Source organism: Trachemys scripta, chromosome 13 (assembly GCF_013100865.1).
Source record: "Trachemys scripta elegans isolate TJP31775 chromosome 13, CAS_Tse_1.0, whole genome shotgun sequence".
In the NCBI taxonomy this organism is placed as follows: Eukaryota; Metazoa; Chordata; order Testudines; family Emydidae; genus Trachemys; species Trachemys scripta.
This window is the reverse complement of record NC_048310.1, coordinates 11,806,918-11,832,987: the sequence shown is the minus strand read 5'-3', so window position 1 is coordinate 11,832,987 and position 26,070 is coordinate 11,806,918. Positions and strand designations below refer to the sequence as shown.

General features: G+C 43.4%; 1 protein-coding gene across 4 annotated transcripts in view; it reads left to right on the top strand.

Moving 5' to 3' along the window:
• CMIP (c-Maf inducing protein) overlaps positions 1-26,070 on the top strand; it is a 174,635-nt gene that overhangs the window by 79,083 nt on the left and 69,482 nt on the right. For all 4 annotated transcript variants that reach the window (XM_034788074.1, XM_034788073.1, XM_034788076.1 and 1 more), the window contains exon 2: positions 16,652-16,777. In XM_034788074.1, coding sequence (XP_034643965.1) covers positions 16,652-16,777 — 126 coding nt within the window. The remainder of the gene's footprint in view (positions 1-16,651; positions 16,778-26,070) is intronic.

Here is a 26,070-nt window from a genome sequence, read left to right as displayed (position 1 = left end):
CGGGAAAGAAGCGGGGGCAGGCAGGGGAAGGGGTGGAGCGGGGTGAGGGTTCCTATTGGTTGGAGGGTCCAGTTGGGAAGCAACGTTTATTCTGGCACATGGGCAGCCAAACTTCATCCAGGTATTGGGCCGAATCTGCTGGATGCTTTAAAAAAAAAAAAAAATCATAATCAGCCTAATAGTTCACTCCTTATTTTTGTTTCCAAATGTGTGTGTGTGTGTGTGTGTGTGTGTGTGTTTTAATTAACCAACTTTGCTTGTTTAATTTAGAAGCAACTTAAGAGATTTAAAAAAAAAAAAACACCTTGGTGTGTGTGTAGTACAGGGGTCGGCAACGTTCGGCACGCGGCCCGCCAGGGTAAGCACCCTAGCGGGCCGGGCCAGTTTATTTACCTGCTGACGCGGCAGGTTCGGCCAACTGTGGCCCCCACTGGCCGCGGTTCGCCGTCCCAGGCCAATCAATGGGGACGGCGGGAAGCAGCGTGGGCCAAGGGATGTGCTGGCCGCGGCTTTCCGCCGTCCCCATTGGCCCGGGACGGCGAACTGCGGCCAGTGGGGGCCGCGATCGGCTGAACCTGCCACGTCAGCAGGTAAATAAACTGGCCCGGCCAGCTAGGGTGCTTACCCTGGCGAGCTGTGTGCTGAACATTGCCAACCCCTGGTGTAGTATATACATAGACGTGGATTTACGCAACAGTGGGCATGTTTTAGCATACAGAAGTGCATTTTTCCTGTACTGTAAGGAGTAGGGACTCGGTGATGTACGGTGAATCTCAGCTCATAGTAGAGGGATTTCTGGAGAGTGCCTGTGTCAAAATTTGATGTGTAATTCTAATCCATAGAGTCTCATGACAAAACTCCTCTGGGCTTCCATGTACACTCTAATTATGTGTATGATAGTACAGAGGGGCTCCAGTCAGGTTTGGGACCCCATTGTGCTGCAGGCTCAATGACCACATAGCAATCCACTCTCCCTATCCCAGTGGATTTACAATCTAATTTTAAGTGTAGACCTAACAAGTGGATTTAACAAACAGGAGGGAGAAGGGTTAAACTGATAAAATCATGTGTTTGTGTGGCTGACAATAGGACAGCTTGGTAAACCAGATTCAAATAAACAAAAAACTGCTTAAGGAAATTGGAGAGTTTGTGTCTTTGGAGTTTACCTAACTTCCCAGAAGGTGTGTTGTAATTTCTGTAGAATTATTCTTCTGCCTCAAAAGAACCACTGAAGTATGAAAGACTGGCCATTACTGAGAATGTGGGGTTTCTGGGTGTAGTTTCGCTAAAACAATTTGGTTACGATGGTGATATAACACCTTTCCCAAGCAGGTGTCTTTATTTTAATTTTATGAGATCTTTACCTTGGAAAAAACCTCATGCGTATAAATATTACATTAAAACTAGCAAGTTTACCAAATGGGCATCTTTCGCATCAACTTGTAGTTCGCCATCCCTACAGGACAAACCATTATTGTTTTAGTTGAATTTCATTTAAAAAAAAAATGAAGATAAAGAAGCCCGTTTAGAAACCTGTGAAAATTCTTGTGCGCGGTAAAGATGATTTAACAAAGCCAGCTTGGAATCTAATTGATACTCTGTGTCATCTCCATTGTGTCTCTACCAGAAAACTGACACATCTCTCAAACTTGATTCAATTTTACACTGCAATTGCCATTCCTCACCCCACCCTCTGTGGTGCAGGTATCACACATTTCATTTACCCTATATTTAAACAGCAACACTCCTTACAATCCAAACAAGTCAGTCATCATTAAACAAGGAGGAGGATCAGCACTGAAGGAGGTGATAGGTGGAGCCTGGAGAGTGTGAGGAGGGATTGAGTAATCGCAATTTTACCAAAGACTTCCTGTTTAAAAAAAGGAATAAGTAAAGAGTGCTTTCCATTGGGGAGGTGATGTGTTCTCTGTAATGCTGTGGAAGTGGTGAATAGGGTGACCAGATGTCCTGATTTTATAGGGACAGTCCCGATTTTGGGGTCTTTTTCTTGTACAGGCTCCTATTACCCCCCACCCCCTGTCCCAATTTTTCACACATGCTGTCTGGTCACCCTAGTGGTGAAAGTAAACCATTGACCTAGCCATAGGAGCATGCATTAATTAAAATCCTCATGAGGAATACCAGTATTGTCTAATAAAGATGAGACACTTGAAACAAAACACGGTGTCCTTCCCCTTATATAATATCTCTCAAGCCAGGAGGGGGGAGTTTATAATTCATCCAGTAGAAGGTTACACTGACAACTTGTTGGAAGCTCATGGCTTGCACCTAATTTACATGAAAGGGAATAGATTGTTACACTCCTCTTCTTTAATACAGAGGTTTGGCCCACAGAGCACTGCATACTGGAAGTTGTAGTCTCTATCTGGGTTGAGATGAAACATTGCATCCTGGGAACTATAGAGTGTGTGGTCAGCCTTTGGGGGTATTTGTTTAAGCAAAGAATGAGAAATTTAAAGTGCAGCACATTTGTGATATGTTTAGCTGTCCTCGCTTGGCAGTGATTAAATCCTAGGTCTTGAAAACAGACAACATAAGAAACAAGCTGTGATGTGCTGTAAAGAAAACAGTGAGGGCTGTCAGGGGTTGCCAAAGTCTGAGAGACAAATCAACTTTACAGGATGTGGGATCCTGGATGATTCAACATCTGCACAGCTTTAGTATTTGGTACCTGCGTACCTTTTCGTGCTTGACTATATATGCAGAATGTATTATAGCTGAGTTTATGGGCTGAGTGCTGGCTGCAACTTCTCCCCCACCATGCCATCTATCCTTGCACTGGGTACTTGACTTGCAAGAAGAAATCCCCTTGGAAATGCCAAAGTTTTCTCTCCTGGCATAGATAGATGGGGATCCTGTGTGAAAGACGCATAGCTGATCTATGCCAAGCAAGGGGTGATAGTCCTAGCACGCTTCTAGGAATCGTTGCCACTGTCTGGAGATTTTTCTTTTGGCAAAGGTGCCTATTTCTGGCTTTCCTGGTGTCCTTGAAAGAAAAAATACTATGCAACAGCAATGTGTTACTGCCTTTGACTAAAACAATGGTTTCCGAATTGTTAGAGCAGTTTAAAAAAATTAAATAGAGATGTGTGCTGGTCTTTTATTTCATAGCAAAGCATGTGTAATCTCTATATGCCTCTATGGCCTGGTCTCTGGTGCTTAAGAGATTTTCTTCCTGTGTGCCAGCTTGATATTTGAGACTAGGTGATATTCTTCTGTTAGCAGTTCCCAGATGTGAGCTAGGAGATACCCTTAGCAAAGAAGCCACTGCAGGGCTTCTGTTAAGTGCATGTAACGGTTGGTTGTCTTGCTGGCTTTTGCAATGACTCACATGTCTTTCATGCAGCAACATTGTTTTGCCAAAAAAAAAGTTTGGCGTCTGCATGGCTTGCCTGACAACTGTGGTTGAAGTTCTGGGACTTCTAAAGCGTCTATCCATAAGGGTCTGGATCTTGCTGAAATGAAACACTTTGGAGTAGTTTCCTAACATAAAGCACTCCGTTGGTATGGAGCTGGCGGACCTATAATGGATGTGTGCTGCGGCAGTGCAACTGTTGGAGATTTCCCTTAGCTGGCAGTAGTAGTAAGTCCCTTATCTTTTGTATGGGCTGAGCCACAACAGAGTCCGTATATTACAGGTTAGCTGAACCAGTGCTGCTGCAGTGGTTGTTGTGGTTTCCTATCCATATTGGGGAGAAATCATTGTAGACTTCCTCAGTTCATATGGTGCTGAGCTAAACATCTAGTACCTGGCCCTAAAACCAGTTTAGAAGAGCCTGAGGTGATGGTTGTTTGTGCGAGTGCAATATCTTTCAGCTAACAGTTTGCTGCAGTGCATTTTAGTTGAGCTTTTAGATGATACCTCGGGGTCAGTGCACAGTGGAACGTCCTCGAGTGTAGTGCTGGCTTGCCTCGCTAGTCTGCCAGTACTTGAGTTTGATGCATTTCATGGCACAGTGCAAGGCCAGTCTGTTCACTAAGCGTTGGCTTGAAGATAATTGGAAACGGAGGACAGCCTTGACTCAATGGTTTGCGGATGGAGTGTTTTCTGTCACATTGCTGTTGCTATGGAAATTTAGCTAGAGGTTTGGGTGCTTGTCTATTGATGCTGCCTATTGAGGGCAGAGTGGTGTGATTTTTAAAACGTGCATATATATAATTTAATTATTTTACAACTCTGTACATGGGCCCAACGGCTTCTGCAATGAGTGCTTGCTGCTGCTGTTACTGTTATTTATTATTGCTGTTCTGAAAGGGCACACAATATGCTTGCAATTTCCCTGCCCAAAGTAGCTTTCAATCCAAGAAGATGGGCAACATAGGAAGGGAGAGGACACAGTCAAAATGTATAGATCTGTTTGCTTTGCTTTATATACTGTTCGTGTTGATGTTGTTGTTAAATACACACCAGCTTCTACCTAGTTGTCCCTCAGCCTTTCTGTTATTTGTTGGCCACCTTCTTGTTGTTTTTTATTAGTTGTTTTGTAATACCACCTGGAGGCCTCAACTGAGATGGGGGCCCCATTGTGCTAGTTGTGCTACATACCAATAGTAAGAAACGGTCCTTTCCTTGAAGAATTTAGTCTTATTAGACATATGACAAAGGATGGGAGGGGAAAAATAGTAATCACAAAATGTATAGAAATATGGATATTAATAGCTAAGCAAATGAATTAGGATAAATGATTGCCCATGTTAAGAAACAGTAAGAGAATTCAAGTGGTAAGAAGGATGGACTTGTAGTTAAATCACATGTCTAGGATACGGCAAACTTTGTGTGACCTTGGGCAGGCCATTTAGGGCATGACCCTCAGAAGTATTGAGCCCCCACAATCCCTGCGGAGTAATTTTTCTGTTGCTCAGTTTCTTCGTTGGTACATGGGGGATAATCATTCACATGGGTGTTGTGAGACTAATGGTTTGGAATTTTTAAATTCCACCCAATGAAATGAATAGGCAGCAGGTTTAAAACAAACAAAAGGAAGTACTTCTTTGCACAACCCACAGTCACTCTATGGAATTTATTGCCAGGGGATGTTGTGAAGGCCAAGATTATTAACAGGGTTCAAAAAAGAACTAGATAAGTTAATGGAGGATGGATCGATCAATGGCTAATAGCCAAGGTGGTCTGGGATGCAACCCCATTGTGCTGGGTGTCCCTAAGCCAGATGCTGGGACTGAATGACAGGGGATGGATCACTCAATAATTGCTCTGTTCTGTTCATTCCCTCTGAAGCACCTGGCACTGGCCCAATTAGTGGGCTAGATGGACCATTGGTCTGTCCCAGTATGGCCATTCTGTGTTCTATCTCTGGTATCTCCCATGGCTGTTTTGAGACTAATGATTGGAGTTTTTAAAGTGCTTTGGGATCCTTTGGTGGAATCATAGAATATCAGGGTTGGAAGGGACCTCAGGAGGTCATGTAGTCCAACCCCCTGCTCAAAGCAGGACCAATCCCCAGACAGATTTTTGCCCCAGATCCCTAAACGGCCCTCTCAAGGATTGAACTCACAACCCTGGGTTTTGCAGGCCAATGCTCAAACCACTGAGCTATCCCTCCCCCCTATAATTACAAAGTATTTTACATTAAAGACTCGACTATCCACTCTCTGTAGGAATAGACTGAGCAGTCCCTATATATCTTCATTATACGGCTCACAGCTTCCTGTGATGTCAATGAGAGTTGAAGGATCAGGTACTTGGAGAACAAAGCTTTCCATCTGGGCTTGGCCTGTGTTAGAAAACCTTGCCATGTATAATATCTTGTGCCAAGTATGGCTCCCTCCCTTTCCCACTTCTCTCCGCTGATTGTCATCCCGTAGCGTGCATTGAATCAATAGAGTTCAACAGACTTAGTTGCAAAATGTGATCAAGTCCCTAATTCTCTGAGGGGTCAGCTTCCTTTGATACAGCACGTGTTGTGCATGGATAGCTCCCCCCCCACATCAGCAGACTGGCTGTTTTTCAATACTGGTTGGCAGTAGCATGGTCCATGGAGGGACGACTTCCCAGCATACATGCAGAGTGCGCTTTTCAAATGCCAGCCCATCAGTCCATAATCGTTCAATGCTTTAAAGACACCCCCCCCCCCCGGTGTCACTTTGTCACATTAACCCTCCTCCCAAAGCAGGAAATTGACTTCTTCTGAGCTGCTCCGGCAGAGTATTCTTGTTGGTGGCTGTGCATCATCGAAAGCCATTGAGATATGCCTCTCATCTTACCATCTGAAAGTCAAATAATTCTATGGATAAAATAAAAACAGCGTGCTCGCAGTGATTCCTCATCTGGGTTTGACAATGAAAGAAATAACTCCCTTCCCCTATTTAAAAAAAAGTGCATACATGGATTTTTATAACATTGGTTATAACATTGGTCTGGTGCCACCAGACTCCTTGTTGTTTTTATTGGTTTTTAAGCAACTTATTAACAATTTTTCCTGCCCACCTGACTCCTCTCCCACAACACATTTCCTGTAAAATGACTTGATTTCCCCCCCTTTTGATGGTGAATTTCTAAGAGAATTTTTCATATCCAAATCATTGCTTTCACATGGATGCAAGGTAATAGTGTAAGTCTGAGTGTCAGCTCATGTGCTGCTGTATGCTGTTAGCTGCTTATTAAATATGATTAATAGAAACATTTATATTCATTCAACATCTGAAGCAATTTGCATTTATTTTTTCTCAAGATTTTTTATCCCATCCTCTTCCCCCCCCCATCCTCCCCCAGACATTGGAGAGATTTTCATGTTGAGGTGGAGACTAGCTTTTCTAGTCAATTGCGTGACAGACAGTTTTGTTCTCTCCATCACATGTGGCTGCATGGGATTGGTACGTCAAATGCATTGCAGAATTATGAAAGTACTTTGTGTGCAGTTTACGATGATCCACGTTTTTGGTTTGTTAAATGACAGCGTTACATTTTAATGTAACAGCCTGCAATCCCAGGTATGCTTAAATATTTGGAGAAAAAGCGTACTTGCACCCGATCTGCTGCCGAGCTAAAATTCAGGTGAATTTCTGGCCCAGATTCTCGGCTGGTGTAAATCAATGTAGTTCCACAGCAGTCTTTTGGAACTATGTGGATCAGGGCCTTTGCTTAATTAAATCACATAGTAAATTAGATTGTAAACTAGCTCCTTGGGGTGGACGCTATCTTTATGTTCTGTGTTTTTGTACAGCACTAGCACACGGGATCCTGGTCCATGACTAGGGCTCCTTGATGCTACAGTAATCAAATAATAACTAATTTTTGTTGGAATCAACCTATACTGCATGGGACATGTGTGTTTCCATATATATGGATAAATGTGGTAGAATTCCCTGTTATTCATTAGCATTCGCTAGGTTACAGCATGTGTGTGCATAACGTATGTAAACATGGAGCCAGCTCCTCAGCTAGTGTAAATTGGTATAGCTGCATTGAAGATCTAGCCCACTGTGATCAAATTGATAGTGTTACTTTTTCCCTTGGGTATAAAAAAAAAAGTTAGTGACCAAAGCAAACCCAGAGGGGCACACAGGAAAGTGCAGCGTCTAGAGGTGGCATTTTGCTGTACCTCAATTAGTGACACCCAGTGCCACCCCTCTACAAGAATAGCCCCATCTTTCAAACACAGACCTTTCCGTGTGCTCCTCAGCTCACATTTCCCTGACTCCTGCGCATCTGATCCAGCACCAAAGAGCTCTCCTTGGTTTCTTTTGCTGTGGAGCAGTGTGATAGACCTTTCGCTTAACAATCAGACTAGGAAAGGATTTGCTGTACTGCAGCAGACCCCAGGATTCACCTAGTGAAGAATCCTGGCTCTAGATCAGGGGTTCTCGCACTGGTTCAGGACCCCAAAGTGGATCACGACCCCATTTTAATAAGGTTGCCAAGGCTGCTGTTGGTCCTGGGCCCCAGCAAGTCTGAAGCTGAAGCCCCACCGCCCAGGGTTAAAGTTACATGCTCCCGCTATGGGCAGAGGCTCTTGGGCTTCAGCTTTGGCCTCCCTTTTCTGCTCAGGGCAGCGGGCTCGGTCTTCGGTCCCCACTCCTGGGGTCGTGCAGTAATTTTTGTTGTCAGAAGGGGAGGGGTCATGATGCAATGGAAGTTTGAGAACTCCTCCCCTAGATCCAAAGGTGGTTGGGCTTCAGAGGAAAACCTAAAACTTGTATTCTCCATGTCATTGCACAATAATGTTACCATGGAGGTGTGCGTATAGTCCTGCTGCTAGATTTTCTCTCATCATATTAATCTTCATGAGATTAACATTGACGTCCACCTGTTATGACCAGAAATTTCTTCCATATCAAGAATTAGCCAAAGTGTATTGAGCTGGATATCACAACCTCACATTGCCAATAGGTGCACTTGATGAATGTCTTGCTGTCGCTTATACTTGGCCAGATCAGATGTTAATTCCTCCAAATTTTGTAGGGACAAGAGGCAATTTCTAATATGCTGTTTCTTTTCTTGAGCCATAGGATGTATTCATTTATTGTCAGAGATTCTTCATACTGGCTGCCTTTGTGAGCAATTCCTTAGTCCATGGGTTGGCAACGTTCGGCATGCGGCTCGCCAGGGTAAGCACCCTAGAGGGCCGGGCCAGTTTATTTACCTGCTGACACGGCAGGTTTGGCCAATCGCGGCCTCCGCTCGCCGCGGTTCACCATCCTGGGCCAATGGGGGCGGCGGGAAGCGGTGCGGGCAAGGGATGTGCTGGCCGCGGCTTCCCGCCGCCCCCATTGGCCCGGGATGGCGAACCGCGGCCAGTGGGGGCTGCCATTGGCCGAACCTGCCGCGTCAGCAGGTAAATAAACTGGCCCGACCCACTAGGGTGCTTACGCTGGCGAGCCCCATGCTGAACGTTGCCGACCCCTGCCTTAGTCCATGACCCTTTAAGATGCGAACTGAGCACCCTCAGCTCCACTCCAGGAGGTTAGGGCAATCGGCATTTCCCAGGAGGTGTTGTGCACCTTACCAGATTGGGCACTAATACAGATATGGACAGCTGTACATAATAGTGCATATTCATCATCCTGAACTGCATGCATTTACATGCCTTACTCCCAAGAACAGCCAAATGAGACATAGACATCTGATGGTAATGGAGATTGTGTTAGAATAGCATGTTTTTCCACCCAGGGTATCTCACTGGGAAAGTCACAGGTAACCCTAAAATATCCTGTCATCCACCCCCAGTACATATGTACATCTGTCTGTCACATCTTATGTGAATGATTCCCTGTATTTGTATAATGCATCTGTTCTAGACAGTCTCTTGTAGAAATGATGCAGTTGAAGATTTAGTACATGATTATGTGAGTAAATGCATACAAGCCTCATTTTAACAGTGGACGTCATGTTTATTCTTTTCTTTTTAGTAAATTTCCTATGGAAATAAGTGCGCAGATTTTTGTTTAATTGTATAGGCTGCTGCTGCTTCCCAGAAAAGCTGAAGGAAGGCTGACTTTAAATTTGGGCCTGAAAGTTCCTTCAGTTTTATGATCATTTAATCCTTGAGTTTATGATTTACTCTGTCTCGTGGTATCTGGTTGTTCTGGATCAAAAAAGGTCATCTGGCTTCAAAGCTTTATGGTTTATAAATCTTTATGAAACTGAACGAAATGCAAAGTTTTTTTTTTTTTCTTTAAATGGACAAAAATTCTCGGTTCCTTTTACACTGAAGGAAAAGTGTAGAGGAGCGGACTCACCCCTGCGGCGCCTCCTGCTGGTGACTCCCGGGAATTAGCTCGTTCCAGCTCCGGAGCACCCTCTGCAGCCCGGGGATCCACCTGTCCTCTGGCCCCCGTGTCCCTCCCTGGACCCCGGTGGCCTTGTACCTGGGGTGCTGCCCCTAGCCGTAACCCTTCAGTCTTAGGGGTCTCCCCTCCCCGGGGAACCCCCACCCACTATTCCCACCTTGCCTCAATATAAGGCTACTGCCAGTCATCGTCTAGCCCCATGTCCTGGGGATGACTGCAGTATCAGCCTACTCATCACTGGCAAGGTTGGGTTTGGACCTGCTGCCTTGGCCTACCCCTGGGCTGCCCTCTGCAACCCCCAGTACCTTTTAGCCCAATGCTAGGCTGCAGCCTGGGGCTTTCCAGGCTAGAGCTCCCCAGCTCCTCTGCCTTTCCCCAGCCCTGCTCCACTCAGGTACTCTGTCTCTAGCTCTCTGCAGCCAGGCCCTTCTCCCTCTGAACACAGAGACAGAGAGAGACTGTTCTGGGCCTCTGGCTTACAGCCTTTTTATACAGGCCAGCTGAGACCTGATTGGGGCATAGCCCAGCTGTGGCTACTTCCCCAATCAGTCCAGGTCTCAGAGCTGCAGCCCTCTTCAGAGCTGCTTTCAAGCCCTTCAGGGCAGGAGCGGGGTAACCACCCCACTACAGAAAGGCATGTATATGTCTTGTGCGGAGAATGGGTTTCACAAAACCCAATGTAAATGGAAATATTTCCATGATTTAACTTTAATTTAAATAAAAAGCCTTTTCATAGAAGATTAGGGTTGGAAGAGACCTCAGGAGGTCGTCTAGTCCAACCCTTGCTCAAAGCAGGACCAACCCCAACTAAATCATCCCAGCCAGGGCTTTGTCAAGCTGGGCCTTAAAAATCTGTAAGGATGGAGATTCCACCACCTCCCTAGTTAACCCATTCCAGTGCTTCACCACCCTCCTAGTGAAATAGTTTTGTCCTAATATCCAACCTAGACCTCCCCCACTACAACTTGAGACCATTGCTCCTTGTTCTGTCATCTGCCACCCCTGAGAACAGCCGAGCTCCATCCTCTTTGGAACCCCCCTTCAGGTAGTTGAAGGCTGCTATCAAATCTCCCCTCACTCTTCTCTTCTGCAGACTAAATAATCCCAGTTCCCGCAGCCTCTTCTCATAAGTCATGTGCTCCAGCCCCCTAATCATTTCCGTTGTCCTCCACTGGACTCTCTCCAATTTGTCCATATCCTTTCTGTAGTGGGTGGCCCAAAACTGGATACAATACTCCAGATGTGGCTTCACCAGTGCCGAATCAAGGGGAATAATCACTTCCCTCGATCTGCTGGCAATGCTCCCACTAATGCAGTCCAATATGCCGTTAGCCTTCGTGGCAACAAGAGCACACTGCTGACTCATATCCAGCTTCTCATCCACTGTAATCCCCAGATCCTTTTCTGCAAAACTGCTACTTAACCAGTCAGTCCCCAGCATGTAGCAATGCATGTGATTCTTCCATCCTAATTACAGGACTCTGCACTTGTCCTTGTTGAACCTCATCAGATTTCTTTTGGCCCAATGCTTCAATTTGTCTAGGTCACTCTGGACCTCCAGCATATCTACCTCTCCCCGCAGCTTATTGTCATCCGCGAACTTGCTGAGGGTCCAATCTATCCCATTGTCCAGATCATTAATAAAGATGTTGAACAAAACCAGCCCCAAGACCGACCCCTGGGACACTCCACTTGATACCGGCTGCCAACTAGACATCGAGCTGTTGATCACTACCCGTCGAGCCCGACAATCTAGCCAGCTTTCTATGCACTTTATATCCACCTTTCTTTTTATTTAAAAATTCCCTGCCATGTTGCAGACCTAAAACAACAGCAAGGTGCTTGTCAACTATACACACACATTAAATTGACTAACCTAACTCCTTGTCGAAGCAGAGTGAAATGTTTATACAATTTTTTTCATTTTTACAATAAAAAATTAAATTAAATTAAATTGTTTTTCTTGATAGGCTAAATTTTGCTCAGTACCATGAAGGTGCATTCAAAGAACCCTTTGCTCCCAAATGTAATGGATAGGCACAGTATAGTTCTTGGGCTTCCCAGTGTGGTGCTGGCTACTCCGAAGTGGCAAAGGCCTCTCTGCACTGACCAGCCAAGCTGGCACTGCCTGGGAAGAAATGAAGGCTTTGCTCCTGAAAAGGGTGGTGTAGTGTAGTGATGGAGCTCCCTAGACTTCTAGGAAGTGTTGTGTGGGACTCAGGCACGGTACTCTCCCAGAGCTCCTGCTGGTATCATGCACCTCTGCACAGCCCATAGTGCGAAATGTGGCCTTGAGTATGTAACATTATCTAAAAACACCATTTCAAGGGTTTTTGTGCAGTAAGGCTGTAGTTTCAATTGCAAAACAGAGTTGAAATTTTCAGATGTGGTATTTTGGAGGATGCTATCTATATTGGGTGTCTGGGGCTTGAAATATGTCAAATCTAAGAGAGATTTCCCATTCTGCTAAGATGGCTTTACATCATTAAAATGGAAGGCATTTAAAAATTCTAATTTATATTTATGTAAATTTCCTTATCAAGGTTGTGCCATGGAAGCATAACTGTGACAGATATTGCAACCACTTGCAGTGTCTTTGAGGACACTGTATTTTATGTTTAAAGCCTGAAAAACCCTCAAAGCCTTTATGATGAGATGGGTCGGACAGTATGATCTGTAGAATATTCATACTCATTTGTATGAGTACAGATGATGTGTATTTGTGTGTTGCTGGCTCACTCGGGTGGGTGGGGGGTGTTTCCTATGAAATCTGGAATCACTCGGGGGTGATTAATGCAAAATCCCAATGCTGGCTATGAAGATATCCAGCCTTTGAAGTTTGAACCTTTTAAGTATAGAGGGAGGGACAATTTTTACCTGTTTTCTGGAGGATAAAGTAGGGCTTTTGGTATAAAAGTCTAAGTTTAAACAGACCCAGAGCCTTCCTTTTGATACAGCAGACACAGGACTTGCTGTCGTAGGGTGACTCCAACCTTTGCAGAAGGGAAAGACTTTGGCCTACCAGACTCTCCACGCTGGAGATGGGCGATTCCTGATTTAGTGAGCATTTAATTCCTTTTATTGTTTTGTGTATGATTTCTTGGTGATGCTTTTGGTCTAAGAATAAATGTACTTTGCCTTGGAACAGCTGTGCGGTCACTGGTAAAAACACTGTCGTTGTCCTGGGAGAGAGAGCAAAGCACAGGTGCTGGGTGCTAGGCTGACGGGCTTGCTGGGGATATCACAGTGTAAGGCAGGGAGCTGTGCAGCCTTAAAACCATGGTCAGAAGGGAGTGAGACCTGGGTCCCTATCGAGAGACAGATGGAGGCCTGAGACCTGAGTGGCCACAAGTGGGGAGGGGAGATACAGGTGCAGTTACCCTTGAAACCGACACAACCTAGTCCATTCTCTGTGATGGAAGATTTGAAACAGTGTTGAAGTACATTTGTTGGGGGAGAGGGGGAAAGGAGTGGCGGGAGGCAGAAGTGATATTTAAATGATATATAAATTAGCCCCTAAAGTAAAAAATACTCTGGCTATGGGAGAATAAAACAAAACAGAAAAACCTATTAATGACTAATGGTTTTCTTTTGATCCTTTAATAAGAAGGCAGGGTTGTACATTATCTTACTCTTTCTAAATGTGTTGATTAATGAATATCAGCTGATTGGTCTTTGGGAAGAGATTTAGTTGTTGAAAGATTACAGAGCTGTGATTGAACTGGATGAGTTATCTTTGTGACTGTTTAAAAAAGGCAGTTACGGGAAAAGCTATGGGAAAAATCTTTGTGTCAGGATTCAGAGTCTGTGAGGTTCTGGGCACTCAGAACTCCTGTTTAAAGGGAATGGCAGCTCAGGGCACTCAGCACCACATAGGATGGAGGCCCTAGAGAACAATTTGCATTGCTCCTGCCCTATTTATTTGATATTTACTGCTGCTGGTGCTGGATTCCCCCTGTCCCGTCATTCTTTCAAAGCATGTTGTTGAAAACTTTTGTCTCCTGAGCCTAATAGACCCCGCTCATGCTGTTTTTCATATTTTCCCTGAGTGTTGTCGTCTTGATCTCTAAAGGGTCTTGGGCTTTTGGTTTCCTGTGAGAACAAGATAATTACTCTCCAGTAGGCAACGTCTGACGTACAGTTTCAGCAGAAACCACTGGGACGCCAGTCACTAGCATGGAACAATATTGTGGGTAAATGAATAAACAGAAGTTTATCATACTTCCTGCACAACAAACTTTTGTTAAAGAGACAGTAAAAATTTTTCATTGCTAGAGTTGCTATAAAAATTAAACTTCCACAACAAGCATCATTCAGAAATTTTTTTTAGAGGGTTTTTTTTAAGCTGCACCCCTATTTTTTTTCTTGCTAAAAAGACTGCTGATGGTTTTGTAGTGATAATCTTGTGTTATAGGGACATCTACCGCATTTTGGCAGACATTTTATATGGGGCTTCTGTATACTTTTAAAGAGTGAAAGTGAGTATGATTTTTCATACACACCGCCCACTTACCTTATGGAAGGAAGTAGTGCAGCTAAAAAGTAGCTACATTCCGAAAGGAATTTGCTTATTTCACACTCACCCACAAGATCTTCTGTTGTGATTGTTAGAGCTGCTCCTGTTTGCCCGAGGTAGTCCTAGTTTTGACATTTTTCTTCCCCCTTTTTTCTTTATAACCTATTGCAAGACTGTTATTAACATAAATTAAACTGGGGGGGGAGTAATATGGTCAGGACATGTAAATTAGACATAAACCAGAAATACTGAGAAAATAATTAAGAATAATAAACACCTATTGTTTATTGCAAGCAGGGGTCAGTCTATGGACAAATTGACCATCCTAGTTATAGCAGAATAGTTACTCCACTAGCTACACTGGACAATTTCTCTACCTACATGAGCCCTGAGTGCAGCTAGTGGAGTCTCTCAGGATTGCTGTGAAGCATTGGATTAACTCAAATAGTTGTGTGTGTCTGTGTACATCTATATCTCTGAATGTGTGTGTGTACCTACTTTGTATATATACGTGTGTGTGTATATAATGTGTGGTGTGTATATAGTATTAAATACGTTTGTTTATATATGTGAAAATCATAAAATGCAGACTATTTAGAATATATCCTAGTGGTATTTGTACTGTGTCTGCTCTAATACGAGCTTTGTATTTAACTTTGGTTTCCTCACTGTTGATTCATATCACATATTTAACTGCAGCATGTTGGTTTGTGGTTTTTTTGGGGGCGGGGGCATTAATTGTGATTCTTACTTGTAATCAGGCAGTGGCAACCTCTTCAGGAAACTGACATTTAAATGTAGCAGAGATGATAAGCAGGTTGGTGTGGGGCTGCCTTTCATTATAAATCTTGAAGCTGCTGGTTAAGTGTGCCAGATGTGTAGAAGACACCTTTGGAACCCAGAGACCCATTGATTGATTTAGTGTTTGATAATGTACTTGGTCAACCTTGTAAGCAGAAGGCAGAACAAAAACACATAGAATAAAACCAACACAATACATTTAGGCTTGGAAGAATATTTTTTTTATAATTTCGGCAGATAATACTGATTATTTTTAAGCATTTCCCCTCTATTTTTATAGATTTAAATTTTCACCATTGCGGGAAATTATGGAGGGGATCAGACAACGGGGTAGGGGTGTCAGAAATAGTTAATTACATAGATGTTGAGATTCAAATAAAACACAAATGGTCAAAATATAAAATGTAAATATTCTTAAATCAAACTCTGTTAAGTTCTCAAGCAACATTTCCTTTTTTGCCTATCTGTAAATTTTGATTTATCATCGATGGATATATTTTTCCATCGGTTTGTGAGAGTGTACGGTGGAATCTGGTTACTGGTTTTCCATTAATAAAAAATCGAATTCTTCCCAGTTAAACTATATTACACTGCTATTTTGTCAGTATAATCCAAGCACCTTCCTCCTACAGACATAGCCATACATATCTCAACTCAAATCCTGCTCAGTATTGAGCTCACAAATTCATCTAACCAATCCAAATCAACACATTTTGTATAGGATTTGTCTACACAGCAACTGGGAAGATGGTTCCCAGCACAGATAGACCAACGCACCTCAGCTCTGCTTAAGCTAGTATGCTAAAAATAACAATGTGGCCGTGGCAGCATGAGCAGCGGCTTGGGTTAGTGGCCCAAGTATAATCCCACCCACCTCCTGGGTACATACTCGGGCAGCTAGCCTGTGCCATCACACAGATGCCACACCGCTATGTTGAATGCACTAGTTGGAGCAGAGCTAGTGCGTCTCTGGGAAGCCTTCCGCTGCTGCTGTGTAGACAGGCTTGATCAAGAACTGTAGCCTCATCCACAGGCTTGATTAATAACCTCAGTTGTTTCCTGGTTTTGTCTACTCCTTTGTGACTTTAACACTCCCGTAAGTGCGGGGGATGGACTGATAACACCTCTCTAGAATGACCTGTATAGGAGCTTCTCTCAAGCTTCCTACCAGTTGCTTCCTCTGCACTTGATTCCTGACTCCAGACCCAGCAAGGGGTCAGTTCAGGTTCTCTCATTAAACTCCCAGTTCCACCAAGTTGTTGAGTGGTTTCATGACGGTCAGGTGGAGCAAACATGAGGCCACCAAACGATTTCATGTGTGGCCTCCCCAGGATTTGGACCTGACGTTCCAGAGGGGAATGGCTAGTGGTGTGTGCCCCCCTGCTGCCCATCATCCTGTCCTTATGGGCTCAAAACATCAAAGGCAATCAGATGCTATATAACTATTCCCAGCACCAAATACAATGGGATCCGTTTCGGTGGCATAATGCATTTGAATCCATGTTGTGAAACTTTTGATGAGTAAGTAAATGCTTATTCTTTCTTTCTCTGTTTGTTTTCTTGCAGCCAACTGGGTATATGGAAAACTCCATTTCCTACAGTGCTATTGAAGACGTTCAGCTGCTCTCCTGGGAGAATGCCCCTAAGTACTGTTTACAGCTCACAATCCCTGGGGGTACTGTCTTACTGCAGGTACAGTAAACATGAAAGAACAACTCTCTATTAATCACTTTGATTCTCTGTTTGCTAAGTCTGAGATTTTAGCCCTGATTAGCCAGGCTGACACTAGGCAGATAATTCGCTGTGGTCAAGCTGGTTACTTACCAACAGATTTGTGTGAGGTGACACATTCAAAGCCATTCAAGATTGTTTGGGTTGCTGTGCCTGCTGTGTTTATTAAATTTTTTTAAGTGATAGTGGAGAATGGGAATTTTTGGGCCAAGATGATTTAAAGTTGCAGTAGGTTTTATAAACAGGACAGGGCTTTGTGGGAGAATTGATAGATTTTTTGAGTCCCAAAGGGTCCAATATAATGATCTAGTCTGACGACCTGAATAACACAGATTATAGAATTTCATTCTGTAATTCTTGGCATTGAGTACAGAACTTCCAGTGAAATTAAATAATATCTTTTATAAAGACATCCACTCTTAATGTAAAGACTTCAGGTGAGACTGAATGCCGTTAGGTTTTAGAGAAAAAAGCACCTTAGAAGGTTCAACTAATCAGGCAGCTCAACAGTTTGAACTTTCAAGTATCTGTTTGGAAATGGACAATTCCATTACCACCCTGTGGGTAGGTGACCACGGGGGTAATGTGGGGCAGAAATATTTATGTAGTTCTTTAAAATGCTAGGATTTGTTTAAAAACAGCCAGCCCTCAAGTACACCTCAACTGCATGTCTTATTTACTCTAAGAGCTTGCTCATAGCATTCTCAGTTTGAACAAGCAAGTTGGTCCCTCCCACACGTCACATGATGGTACAGAAAAAAGAGATTGTGGAGGACCGACATTAATAGACATACATTTCAGATGAGATCTACAGGAGCTTCAGGGAAACAGCACGGTTCAGTAGATATGGCCCTGACTTTGGAGTCAGGGGACCTGTTTTCTTTTCAGTGTTCTGCGATTCGTGCTGTATGAGACATGTCCTGAACGGCTGTGTTAGTGGCTGAAAAACAAGCCATTGATCTGTGTCTTAGTTCTCCCACCTTCAAATTGGGACTAGGGATGCTCACTTTTTTTTTTTTAAAGTGCTTTGAGATCTCTGGATGACAAGTCTAATGATAAGTGCTATTCATCTGAGGCCAGTGTCCTGGGGCACGTTTCCCCACTCTCTATGTCTGGTTGTTGTGCAACATGCTGATTACCATCACCAAATGTTTTACAGCTGTGCTGTGGTGCTACATAGTATATAGTTTCCTGTATTCAGTCCTCCTTAAAGTCCTGTTTCTAAACAGGAGGCACCACCTTTTCCTTTATTTTCACATTATCCCACACTTCCTCATGTGTTTGTAAGGTTTTGTAGGATTTCTAAGGTCATTGCAAGTTTAGCGAGAGCAGAGCGCTCCACCACATTCCTAAGTTTTGAAACTGCTGTAGATCAGGAAAAGAAAGCTAACTGAAAATCCAGCTGGATATGCACTTAAAAAAAAATCTTTCAGCAATCATAAATTCAAAACTGCTGACCCTATTTTCTCCAAATTTGGCCATTCCTTAGATCTCAGTGGTGACTGTAGAATAGATCAAGTTTCAATAATATCTGTTCAGCTGTTGACTCTTGGGTGTGCATTGTTTTTTCTGACTGGAATATGTGGACAAGAATGTGTTTCATATGTGTAGAATTCAGAAATGGCTGAGTGATTTCCGCAGAAACTGTGGAGGGGGGGGGGGGGGAGAGTATCTTTGAAATGGAGATAACTCATGAAAAATTTCAGCCCCAAAGGAAATTGTTCTGGTGAAAATATGGGTAACTGCAAAAGGGTGATTATAATGGAAGTTGCATTTCTATCTTTACTATACCATAGCAGCTCCGGAAGTAGTTCAGTAATATATATGAAGATATGAACAGTGCTGCACTGGCAGAACGTGATACCTCTTCTGATTGTATACTTGTGGTCCTGGTGCTGATCAGCTGTCTGTCAGAGCTATGAAAGATTATAGATAGCTGTATCTGACATTCCAATATTTTTGATTGGTCAGATTAAATATTAAAGCACTATCAGGGAAGCTGGTCAATAGCAGACGGCAGTGCAATCTTCATAGGAAAAAGTTTCTTCCTTCTTTGAGGGATAAACAGTTGTGGTTTTTAAGAGAAAATAACCCAGTTGATCATCATCTGCTTCTTATGGCTGATGTAGATGTAGCGCAACAATTATAATTTTACATTTAGGTGGCTAAGCCAGATAATTGTGCCTGGAGTAGCGGAGTGTATCACTGTGATGCCTCCATCATACTTGTGACTTGGGCATTGAGTTGTGATATGTTCCACAATCTGTTCTGGGCGACCACAGTTGCACACTAGAGAGTTTTTAATTTTCCATTTGTGCATGAGGTACCTGCATCTGACATGGTTTGTGCAGCTGCGGTTTAAGATTGCCCATAAGCTTTGTGGAAGATCGAAGCCAGGGATCTTCTCCGTTGGGTCTTTCACAAGGAGTGTGTGTGTGTGTGTGTGTGTGTGTGTGTGTGTGTGACTTCTTGTGAACTCCATTTGGCTTTCCTCGGGGTTGAAGTAGCATTGACTTGAAGTTGCACCCAGTTGATGCCCATTAACAACCCGAAACTAGGCACTGAAATGAAGTGTGTTCTCCATATTACAGGGTTCTGCAGGAACATGGAACAACAGAGTGACTCTAAATCCTGTCCTGGACAAACCAGGATGAGTCACACTAGATCACAGAATCACAGAATATTAGGGTTGGAAGACACCTCAGGAGATCATCCAGTCCAATCCCCTGCTCAAAGCAGGACCAACACCATCTAAATCATCCCAGCCAGGGCTTTGTCAAGCCGGGCCTTAAAAACCTGTAAGGATGGAGATTGCACTACCTCTCTAGGTAACCCATTCCAGTGCTTCACCACTCTCCTGGTGAAATAGTGTTTCCTAATATCCAATCTAGACCTCCCCCACTGCAACTTGAGACCATTGCTCCTTGTTCTGTCATCTGCCACCACTGAGAACAGCCGAGCTCAATCCTCTTTGGAACCCCCGTTGAGTTAGTTGAAGGCTGCTATCAAATCCCCCCTCAGTCTTCTCTTCTGCAGGCTAAATAACCCCAGTTCCCTTGCCTCTCCTCGTAAGTCATGTGCCCCAGCCCCTTAATCATTTTCGTTGCCCTCTGCTGGACTCTCTCCAATTTGTCCACATCCCTTCTGTAGTGGGGGGACCAAAACTGCACGCAGTACTCCCAGGTGAGGCCTCACCAGTGCCGAATTGAGGGGAATAATCACTTCTCTTGATCTGCTGGCAATGCTTCTACTAATAAAGCCCAATATGCTGTTGGCCTTCTTGGCAGCAAGGGCGCACTTCTGACTCATATCCAGCTTCTCGTCCACTGTAACCCCTAGGTCCTTTTCTGCACACTCATATTACTCTGGCTGTCTTCTGCAGTTACTTCAGACAGGTCCTTTCATATGCAGAGTCGTTTACCAGTGGCTAAGGATACATCTCATTGCTCAGACCCTGACGTTAGCCCTTCACTTTGTTCCAGTGCTTGGGGTTTTGGATGGTGTTGGAATGCCATAAAAATATATTGATTGTGATGATTTTCAACACAGCCGATATACTTTCTGCTCTCAGTAATAGTCGTACATGGGAACATCTGGGGCCACATCCTTCCCTGGAGTAAACTGTCATGACTCCATTTTAGTTTATACCAGCTGAGTTTCTGGACCGTGATCTTTGCCTTTGCTTATGCATTAGGACTGTGGGCTGAAGGGGTCCATGTGAGGGGTACGAGAGATTCCCAAAATCATCGCTGAAATTTGGTTCAAAGTAGACTAACACTTGGAGGTTAGAATTCAACTATCTGAACCTTTCTGGAGGAACTCCCTCTTTTTCCGCCCTTCTGACACACAGTTGGCCCCTTCTGACCCTCCCAAACAGCCTGATAGCATCCCTTGAAAATAAGAAGCTAAGACTGGGACTTGGGGAAGAGTGTGGGAAACTACCTAGGACAGAGAATGTTCCCTGCCTGCCTGCTGTGTGAACGATGCAGCCCATGTTTGATGAACCTTCCAGTGTAGGCTGAGGCTCAGGAACACTTGGACTCTGGAACGTAAAGAATCCATTCCAACGCTGTTAGTGCACTGTTCTGTAAGACATGAGCCTTGTGCATTCTACCCCAAGTCTAAACACCGATGATATGCAGGACAGATGGCAGAGGCAAATTCAAGCAAAAGAGGTGGAAACACTTTTTGGATGCGCTCTTGGGCTCCACTCAAATTGAAGAACCTGGAAGTATAAATACAAATGTATGTCCTGTGCTCTGGAACTCACTTTTCCAGAATTTGTTGCAGTATTTCTAGGTATAAAATACATACAAAATTGTAAGAAATGGAATTTTTCTTCTGTCTAATAGCTCTTCTGTTGCTTCATTGTTCAAGGATGTAATGCAAGTGGTTAGGGGGCAGAGAAGAATGGAAACTTGTTTAGAGAAATTTTTTATGGTAGAAAGGAGCTACTAATGAGGTGACAATATAGTTATTCATTGGTGGTGGTTTTGTGTCTAGGTTCTACCGTATAATCCATTAGATAATGAGAAGTAGAAATCTTATTTTTAATGTTACGTAGTTTTACTGTTAAGACTGAATTGATGCATGTATAGGTGACAGTGGAAAGCACAAACCTGCAATAACGACTTAATGGCCCAGGCTTTTAGAAATACGCACACATAACTGCATGTGCAGAGTTTGCACAGGGTGAAACACTGAGAGCCATGGTGCTCCCAGGCAATGGTGAGTCACAACCTAGCCTTTGTTTTTACTCTGTCTTTTTATGGTACCTATCCCCACAGCCCCTCTTTGAGGCAGGGAAGTTCTGTTATCCCCATTGTACAGATGGGGAACTGAGATGTGGAGATACTGCGGATGTGGCTACCCTGCGATCCAAAATGGGGACGGCAGCTTGGATAGACCTTGCTAGCATTGCTAAAAATAGCAGTGTGGACATGACAATGGGGGTGCACTAGCCTCCCCAGAACCTCCACATTGCAGAAGTTTGCACCAGCTCATGTACACTGCTATTTTTTGCCATGTTAGTGCAGATAAAGCTAGTCTACCCAAGCTGCGGGCATACCTTGCATTGCTGTAGAGACATTCCCGAAGTGGCTGGAAGTCTCTGGTAGAGCAGAGAGCTGAGCCCTTATCGCTCAAGGCCAGGCTAGCAACCTAACCACAGAATCTTCCTCATCCAATTAAGTAATAGAATCTATTGGAGAGAAATTGTGCTCAGCTGTGGAGTTGGACAGCTTCAATATTTTCATAGGACGCCATAATATTATTTTTATTTTTCAACTTCACTTACTGGTGTTAGCATCCATGTCTGTCATATAATTTGTACATCATTTTTCTGTTAAATTTAATTTCTGAATCTTTATTCCTTAGCATTCTCTTTATAGCCTCTTTTCCCGACCTGTTTACTATTACAAATGATAACAAGTTTGAACCCAAAGCACCCTGTGGCGCGTACAGGGAGTTTGGCAGGCATTGTAGATTTTTATCTGGAGCAGCCTGCCATTTGTTATTTGAAAAAACAAATGAACATAATTGTGAGAAATGAACATCTAAAACTGGGTGCTTCGCATGCACAGTAATTCCTCTGAAAAACTGGTATCACAATATAACCTTACAATAAATGATGAAGGAATTGAATTAATCTGGGCTTCCATAGTGTTTATATTGGACTATGTTATGACTCCAGTGTCACTATGGGAAACTGAATGTAATGAAACTCAAGCTTTCCCATATGTTTTCGGTAGGTGCCGATCCTGATTGATGATCCTGTGTGACCAGGCCAGAATGCAGTATAATTATGGATTTCCCATACAGAAAGGTCTATAGGATGCTCACAAATGCACAATAATATTTAAAATAAAATAATAAATACTTAGAGAATCAAGATGCAAAACCTACATTTTAAATAAGGATGTAATATCTAAGGAGGAAATCTATGGCAGGAGCAACAAACAATTTAAAGTTTACATTCTGTGCTGTCTCTTTTCCCTGCCAAACAGATCATAGTGTCCCCAGGACACACGGATTAAGATGCAGGCTTTGTTGCAGGTGTATGATTCTGACTTGGATGCCTCTAGCTATTTCTCACTGTCAAAGGACTATCAATACAGATCTGGAAAGAGGAACTCTGAGCTGGATTCTGCTCTGATGTCTCAGTGTAGAAGTTGTTGTATCTCCAGTGTTTAAGTTGAGATGTTTTGGGGTGTGGTATTGGGCTGTAAATACTGGGAGGTGTGATGTACTTAACAACTAGAGCTGGTCAAAAAAAAAATTTAAAAAATTGGTGGAACAGATTTTTCCATTGGGAATTGATCAAAATGAAAATATTTCATGGCAAATGTATTGATTTTGACAAAATTTTCAACAAGAAAATGTCTGAATGATTAAATGTGTAGATGGTTAAAAATAGTAAATTAATTTAATATTTACAAACATAATATATTTAAAATGTTATATTATAATATTTTGACATTGAAATGTAATGATTTTATATTAATTTTATAAGCATCTGAAGGATAACAATCTTCAAATGCGATAAGGGCTATTTTAAGAGAATGTTGATCGATTCTTCTCCATGTCCACTGAAGGCAGGACAAGAAGTAATGGGCTTAATCTGCAGCAAGGGAGATTTAGATTAGATATTAAGAGAATCTTTCCAACTATAAGGACATTTAAGCTCTGGAATAGGCTTCCAAGGGAGGTTGTGGAATCTCTGTCGTTGGCGGTTTTTAAGAACAGGTTGGACAATCACCTGTTAGGGATGGTCTAGGTTTGTTTGGTTCTGCCTCACCACTGGGGATGGAGGGGGCTGAACTAGATGACCTCTGGAGATACCTTCCAGCCCGACATTCCTATGATTCTATGATATGAAGTTATCAAACCAAAACATTTTTATAGTTCTGAATTGAATTTTATTTTTCATTTCATTTTTCAGGAAATTTTTGAAGTTTTGGCTTTTCATGCCGATTCAGAATGAAAACAGATTTCCAAATGTGGAATAGACATTTTGGTTTCTGACCGGCTTTAGTAACAAGACATGAGAGTCTAAGGTGTGGTACTAGGATGTGCTTCAGGAATCTGTCCGAGTTAGGTACAGTCCACCCAGGGAAGCACTACATGCTGTGTTAGAGGTTTGAGCCCACCTTGCCTTTGCTGTCTATTCTTGACCTAGTGGCATGGTGCTGCACAGTAATGAGTCAGAAGCGAGAGCCCAGCACCGTCCTTAAATCACCAGCTTTTTCGCTGTAACAGTCTCCCTTTGAAATATTGACCCATCCCAATCCAGTTCAACATATGGGGCCTGATAAACTAACAGCTGTGGTAATGTGACCACTGTCCTGGTAGGAAGCTATTCCTGGTTCATGGAATGACTCCACCCTCACTTTGGAGGAAGGGATGATGCTCCGAGAGCAAACATGGAGTATGAGCAAACTGCCAAATCTTCTAGATGCATTGGCCTTTCAGGCTCAGTGTTTGCTGTATGTGCCCAGTTTTCTGCACTCAGTCTTGCTTCTGAAGCATAGTGTTTGTTTCAGTCCTCACCGTGCTCTGTTGGTGTCACTAAAAGTCATTTTCCCAGACGCTCTGGTATGATAATGAGGTGGACGTTTTGTTTGGGTTTTTTTTGCCAGATGTGTCGATTCCCAGTTCTAATAAAAAGCACTGAACTCTGACAAACCTGTTTTCTCCCTCAGTTCCACTGGGACAGCTGGCAGATTTTGCAGGACCTGGTGCGCAGATTGCAAGCTCTTTGGGGCAGGGAGCATGAACCAAATTCAGCCCTTGAGGAAGTGGGAGCAGCTCCCTGCGGCATCAGTAGTAGTAAGGTCTCTTTGTGTTAGGGCTGAATTATGTCTTCCTTCCTTTTGTCTGCAGAGCACAATACACATTGATGGTCACAAGCATTTGTTCATAATAAAATAACCCAAATGAGAAGTTTCATTGCTAAAGTTGCCACAACTTACTAACCATGCTGGCCCACCCCAAACTCTTAGCACATGTTTGCATTTCTTGGGAGGATCTAATTCCCTTCCCATTGCAGGTTACACTTCTGTGTCATTGGGAAGGGTGGGGGAATTTGGTGTTGGCTCAGTTTAAGAGCTGGATAAGAGTTGTTTCGAGGGTGGATGAGATGGGGAAGCGAGACAGGGTGGAGTTGTACAAACCATTTAACCTCAATGCAGGCTGCAGTCCACATCTCAGGTTTTGCCAGAGCCAAATGGGCCTAGAATCTCAGAAACTTTCAGTCCTGGTCTGTTTTTTTCAAGTAGGATCTAACTGTGATAAAGGGAGTTCTCCCATCCATAATGCGCAGTGTTGTTTTATTCTATTCTTGGCAATCAGGTGTCGTCAGAAGGAAAAACAAACAGAACAGGAAGCCCTGATAAAGACAAAGCTCACTGCACATATTTAGCTCCTACGTGAGCTCAGCGTTTTGTCAGGGAGTCCCCAAGGCAAATATTTCTGCTGGATTGGGAATGCCTTTGCCTGTTGTTTCCTTAATCCATATGCTTTTCTTGGTACCTGTTTTTAGTTTAGCAAGCCTATTAGTCTAGATATAGTCCTCCCTTTCAGAGTCTGGGTTTTGTTTAGTAGCAAATCCATTCAGTATCCTTGGGGTGATATGCCTGGGCTCATGGAAGGCCCGGAATTCAGCAGAACCACTGTGGCTCTACTAGGCAGAGAGACTAGGGAGAAGAGGTTCCGGAGCAGTTCACTCCCATCTGTATGTGGAGTTGTTAGTTGGGCAATGGGAGTGAAAAAGTCTGGCACCTGGATCTGCAAATGATGTGGGTGCACTGCTCACACTTCCCATGCATGGGGGGAGGAGGCAGGGATTGTACACAGGTTGTAGTAGTGACCGGGGTCTGGTTGTGCTACTTTCCTGCACTCTGACTCTGAGTTGGAAGGGAGGATTTTGTTCCCTGGTGAAAGGTCTTTTGACTTGAGTTTTGCATGAAGAATCTGGGTTTCATCCCTTCATTGTATTCAAATTGGCTTTTAGTGTGACTATTGGTGCAGAGAAGCCTGCAGTACAGTTATAGTCTTACCAGTTGGAGGAGAGTACAGTGCAGGAAAACGTACTGAGAGAGAGAAATACAGAATAAAGTCAGAGCCTGGGAAGAATTCCAACAGAACCCAGATCATGAAACCCCACTTTGTATTGTCAGCTGATTTTTTTTTTTTTCCCCCCTCAGGACTGCTGGGGAGTTCTTTAGGATGGTGTACAGAAAGGGCACTGTAATAAG